Source organism: Nannobrachium achirus, assembly GCF_963921795.1.
Source record: "Nannobrachium achirus genome assembly, chromosome: 6".
In the NCBI taxonomy this organism is placed as follows: domain Eukaryota; kingdom Metazoa; phylum Chordata; class Actinopteri; order Myctophiformes; family Myctophidae; genus Nannobrachium; species Nannobrachium achirus.
The window spans coordinates 13,224,296-13,230,467 of NC_137815.1; the positions used below are offsets into that span (position 1 = coordinate 13,224,296).

Below are 6,172 nucleotides of genomic sequence, written 5' to 3' on the forward strand. Positions count from 1 at the left end.
GGATGCCAAGTTGTTAAACCTTTATTTACCCAGGGTAGGTTGATAGGGCTGTCACGATATGACATTTTACATGACGATTAATTGTCACTCAAATAATTGGCGATTAACGATTTAATTGTGTTTTTGTCGTTGATAATTACATTTCTGTTTGGCTTTTAGGCTTTGAAGTTGCACATGGTAGATATGACACATAACCTAAATATACAAAGAAATTACTGACATATTTGACAACTTACTACTTAAAAAATAACTTTGATAGTGGAAATAGCCGATCTACAAGCTCACAACGCGTCGCGATGCGACGCGTTGTGAGCTTGTAGATCTGCTATTTCCACTATGTTTGACTTTTTTCCTATTTTTTTAACATGGAAACGATTATGACGATTATGAAAAATAATCGCGATTATGTAATAATTGTGACAGCCCTATAGGTTGACTGAGCAGGAATGCAGCAACACCCTGCTTCACACATTAGCACAAGCAAGGGTTCAGTGCCTTGCTCAATGGCAATACGACACTGGGCCCTTGTGTTTAACAGTCACATGCTTCTTGTTCTTTCACTCTTAACAGTCACATGCTTCTTGTTCTTTCTCTCTGAAACAACAGCAACCAGTCAGAAACAGCTAAGAGATGAAGTGATGCCCAACTTTCACGCAAGGGTTCATCAGGGGACACAAACTTGTGGATAGTAAGGGCTGGGCCTTTGTTTACAATGTCAACAGACACTTACTTCTGGGTGCGTCACTCAAAACTCAGAATGTCAGACCTTACCTGACCTTGTCAGCAGTGGTGTAAAGTAACTAAGTACTTTTACTGTACTGTTTTGAGGTATTTGTACTTTACTTGAGTATTTCCGATTTCCAATACTTTCACCTCTACTCCACTACATCTGGGATCCAGATATTGTACTTTTACTCCACAAAATGTATTTGAAAACTATAGTTACGAGTTACTTTGCTGATATAAATTATTGCGACCAAAGGTCGCAGTTTACCATGAGAAATGTCACAGCTTGTCTCTGTGTAGACGTGTGTGTACACATTTTAATATGTTAAAACATCCATAAACCACTTTAGCCGTATTTATACCTTGGCTATTTGAAAGTAGATCTGCTATTTTCAAACAGTTTGTACTTTTACTTTTAGTACTTTACATTTTGATGCCAATACTTTTCTACTTTTTTACTCAAGTACATTTTGAATTCTGGACTTCTACTTGTAACAGAGTACTTCTACAATGCAATATTGATACTTTTACTTAAGTAAAGCATGTGAGTACTTTTTCCACCACTGCTTGTCAGTCTGTTCACGCTGTATAGACATGTTGTGCACTATAAACTGGGGTCGCTTTTTTTAAACAAATCCACCACGGTGGATACAAAGTACAGGAGTTAGTGTTTAACAGAATAGTCTTCTTATCTGTATGGTGGTGTTGCAATGAGCAGGTCAAGGACTACAGAACTGAGGCTAAAGGTGCCAGCATTACAGTTCAGCAAGATCTTTCTACATCAGCCATGCTTGAACATTTGAGGTCATGTCAAAAGAGAAGTCAATAAGTATAATGCATATTTTCAAATAAATAATAGTCATCAAAGTGACAACCAAATCAAAGTGTTGATGCATATGAGTCACTGATACAACTGTAAGCAATACCCTAATGTGTTAGGGTTGGTTGAGGGTTGTACAAGCCTCGCACTGCGAGGCGTTGAGAGCTTGTAGATCTGCTATTTTCGGCAAGTAGGTTTGGTGTAGAGGTTAAAAAAAAAGAGCAGACCAAGTACAGAATGAAAAGTCAAGTTAACTGAAAACACAAATCCAACATAGACTGATGACAGTGCTGTCAAACAAGTCTATGAATCTATCTATGAAACCGATAAAATCACACATTTATACAATATGTAGTGGGGGTCCCTGCTTCATCTCTCTCTCAGCTAAGGGGTCCTTGGCCTGAAAGCTTTGACCCCTGGATTAGAGGAAGAAGTGAGTTGCACATGTAGGCTATATAGTACATTCATGAGCAAACTTGTGCTCAGACTCAGAGACTAGTGCCATAACTATACCTGATGACAATATGTTACTTTAATGAACGTACTGTCGCACTATGGAGGCTGTTATGACACCACGAGCTGTTGACACATGGCGTTAACTTTGATGTGTCAAAGTTAAACAGACCTCCAGCACAACTTTTCCATGCAGCTTTAGCCACCTTGCAGTGCTTGCATAAGCAGGTAAACATCTCTCTGGGACGGAGACAACGTCCCGCACGCAGCGCAGAGCACCGCGTGATCAAACACATGCCTGGTCAGCGGTTGAACAGATGTCAGTACCTTGAATTTGCCCAGAAACAGGTGTTTTGTGGTCCTCAGTCCTCTCACTGCAGCCTGGGATGCCATGGATGCCGCCATGTTGACACGGAAGACTGAATGACGTTGTGGGGTCACGTGGCGGATATGCGAGAGCTGATTGGGCGATTGTGCGGTTCAATTCAGAGGAGCTTTATTGGCATGAGAAAATACAACGTTTACATTGCTAAAGCAAGCGTCAAAAAATAAAATAAAAACAACAACAACAAGGAACATTCAGTAGATACAGTTGGAGGGGGTACATCATTGTGTTAAACAGAGCTATGTCACATTGTGTCATTTTACAGGGTATAAAGCTTTTGGAGCAAATAACAGCATTGTTTTTTTTCTTTTTTTCTCAATACAATTTAAATAGTATAATTAAACTATATTAATTAAAATGCATTTAGATGTATTGGTAGCAGCTCTGTTTCATAAACGCTCAGTACACACACAGTCACACACATCATGCAGCCTCCCTCCCTCCCCTGGCTGCAGGCTGAGTGAATATATTACTGACTGATATTATTTCTTCTACAGCAGGGGTTCTCAACCTGTGGGTCGGGAGACTCAGGACCCCCAGGGGGGTCCCCAAATTATTTTGGGGGGTCCCCGGATGTTTAACTTAATGTGCAACATTGTTTTCTCACTCAACATTAAACAAACCAACATAACGTTTAAGCATATCTGCACATTTCTAAAGTGACAATATGAGGACTTTTTAATCTAAATGACAAATTAAACATTGGCCAAATTGTCAAATATTAGAGGCAGAAATTGTGAAAAAAGACGATCTGAGGCGTTGTGAGCATGTATATCTGCTATTTTCACAATAGAACCGGGTTGTACAAAATGTAATTCCTCGACTCTTAGTGCTTGTCAGGGTGGGAGGGTCCCCAGTTAAAATATGATTATTTTGGGGGTCACACACCCTGAAAAGGTTGAGAACCACTGCTCTAATGGGCGGTGAGCAAAGAGTACACACACACACACACACACACACACACACACACACAGACACACACACACACACACACACACACACACACACACACACACACACACACACACACACACACACACACACACACACACACACACAGACACACACACACACACACACACACACACACACACACACACACACACACAGACAGACACACACACACACACACACACACACACACACACACACACACACACACACACACACACACGCAGCCTCCCCTCCCTCCCCTGCCTCTCTCTCTGTGTTCACTACAGTGAGTGAGTGAATTAATATCACTGACTGAAAGGCTTCTCCTAAAGCAGTGTTTCTCAAACTCTCAAATTTCAAGGTCTCCCCTTAACTCTGGAACCAAACGTGTTCATTTGGTTCCATGTGTACACTGTCAGAGTACAGACTTGTCAGGGTCAATTTAGACCCCCCTAAAAGGAACCCACAGAGGATGGAATCCACTTTGAGAAACACGGGGCAGTTCAAACCAATCCTAGTAGTTAGCAGTCTAAACCAGTGGTTTTCATCCTTTTTCATATCAAGGACAGCCAGGTCGGCCCATTATTCATTCAGCATTTGAGCCACAGACCACCATTTGATGAGATTTAGCCTCTCAGACACCATTTAAACATTGAATATCTTTGTTATCGTTCGATTAGGATTTTGCACCACATTTGCACCACATTTGGTGCTGTACAACATACAAAATGCAATAGAAGAAACAGGAGCATGTTACACAAATAAAATACAATCGAAAAACAGTGTTTACACAAATACAACTTTTTACAAACATTTTACACAGCTACATATATTATGTGTTTTTTAAAAGGCCAGGGAAAACAAATATGTCTTTAATCTGGTTTCGAAAATGGCCAGGGAGGATGCAGTTGACACCCATATAGGGTGTTGGAGAGAAGGCGCCTAATAGGCACCTTTTTGCTTTAGATTTGTGAGCAGGGCCTTTAGGAGCATCTGGTCAACTCAGCTGATGTGAATGGCCTATTATAGTGCAGTCGGGGGTCGCAATTTTATAAAATACGCTCTCAAGGGTCCATTTGGTTACCAGCCCTCCATCATTTAGCTGGGTAGTGGGTACCACCTGGAACACCCTCGAGGACCACTGGTCTAAACTGTCCTGACATTCTAATAATGTTCAAGTTTAAGTTGAATTTTCACGTGCACATAAAATTATAGCTGGTAGCAACAACACCAAATAGAAATACATACACATTAATAACCTACTTATCCCTTAAATGCTTATTTGCTTCGCTTAGTTGTCTGTATCATATAAGGACGGACGGACTGGCAGGCAGGTAGGCAGGCAGGCAGATACATAGATAGACAAATGATTATGCATTATAATTAATATTTTCTTTTCGGCAGGAGAGTAGAAGGCCTACAGTATATAAGAAGAAATCATTTAGTTTATTCACTAAACCATTGCTGCTCCACATATCAGCTGTTATTAGATCATCTGGCATCTCTATTTTGGAGACATTTGACAACAATTATTGTCAAGATTCGATTTTATTTAAAATAGAGAAAATAACTGATCTAAGATAAGATCACAGCGTATCACAAAGTGACATCTAGTGACTCGTGAGCTTGTAGACCTGCTATTTCTGCTATTTGTGGTACACCAACGAAGACATATAGAAGGGGCTTAAGAAAATAGCTGGGTTCGCCCCACCTCATCTATCTCGGGGGCCAATCCCACTGAATCCACTCCTTGACCTTGTAATGCCTCATGTAGCCTGTATATACTGTGTATACTCCATCACACGACTAAGTAAAAAATATAAATCAGGCTTAAGCCGGGCAAACAGCCGCGGCTGTCCTCCTCACCGAAGGAGATACTGAGCAGGGGAGTCAGGGGCGTCACAAGGGGGGGAGAAGTGGGACTGAGTTACTCGGGCCCAAGGTGGGGCATTAATTATTTTATACTTTAACTATTGAAAAATAGCAGATATACAAGCTCACAGCGCGGCACCGAGTGCCGCGCTGCGAGCTTGTAGATCTGCTGTTTTTGAAAAGTTGTGAAAATGTGTGGAAATCTTTGAATATTAGGTGTTTTTTAAGCGAACATTTGTAACTCAAATTTTGATTTCTGGTGGGTCCCTGGAACTAAATATTTTGAGATGGGGGTCTGTGGCCAAATACACATCATTTTGGGGGTCCTTCACATGAAAAAGGTTGAGCACCACTCATTTTCAAAAATAACTATTTTCAAAAAATAGCAGATCTACAAGCTCGCAGTGCGGCACTCGGTGCCGCGCTGCGAGCTTGTATATCTGCTATTTTTCAATAGTTAAAGCACAAAACAATGTGTAATAATGCGTTCCCAGTCTAAATGAGTTAAACCCCCTCCTCCCCCTATGAGGAAGAGATTCATGGGGGGCCCCGCAGTGAATCCTTGTACCCCAGGGCCCGAAATTTGGTGTGACGCCCCTGCCTGGGCAGGAGTGCTTGCTATAGCAGAGGAGTAGAGGAACGGGCTGGAGGTGAAGGAGGTGTGGGGATGGGGAGGAGGGTGAACCGATCTTGTCTGAATAGCTAAATAGTCCTCTCATCGGGTCCTCCAGAGCCCTCATTACACGCCGCATCTTGAAAGGGCAGAGAGGGCAAAGCGATCATAAAGAGCAGCGATTATGACAGAGGGGGAGAAGAGAGGGAGATAAGACTCTCACTTAGAAACCATCAGTGTCAGCAAGGTTAGTGGGAGGGGTGTTGGAGGGAGGAGGAGGGGTGGGGTGTTGGAGAAGGGAGGGAGGGAGGTGGGGGGCAGAGACGTTCACGTAATACGGCCTCTCCAAAAATACGAGTGTGTGAGTTTT

At 42.0% G+C, this 6,172-nt stretch overlaps 1 protein-coding gene across 1 annotated transcript in view; it reads right to left on the reverse strand.

Moving 5' to 3' along the window:
* Positions 1 to 2,416, reverse strand: part of suclg2 (succinate-CoA ligase GDP-forming subunit beta) — a 276,376-nt gene extending 273,960 nt beyond the window's left edge. The window contains exon 1 of the mRNA XM_080727868.1: positions 2,327 to 2,416. Coding sequence (XP_080583994.1) covers positions 2,327 to 2,404 — 78 coding nt within the window. The 5' untranslated portion in view covers positions 2,405 to 2,416. The remainder of the gene's footprint in view (positions 1 to 2,326) is intronic.
* Between the last annotated feature and the right edge of the window lie 3,756 nt (positions 2,417 to 6,172).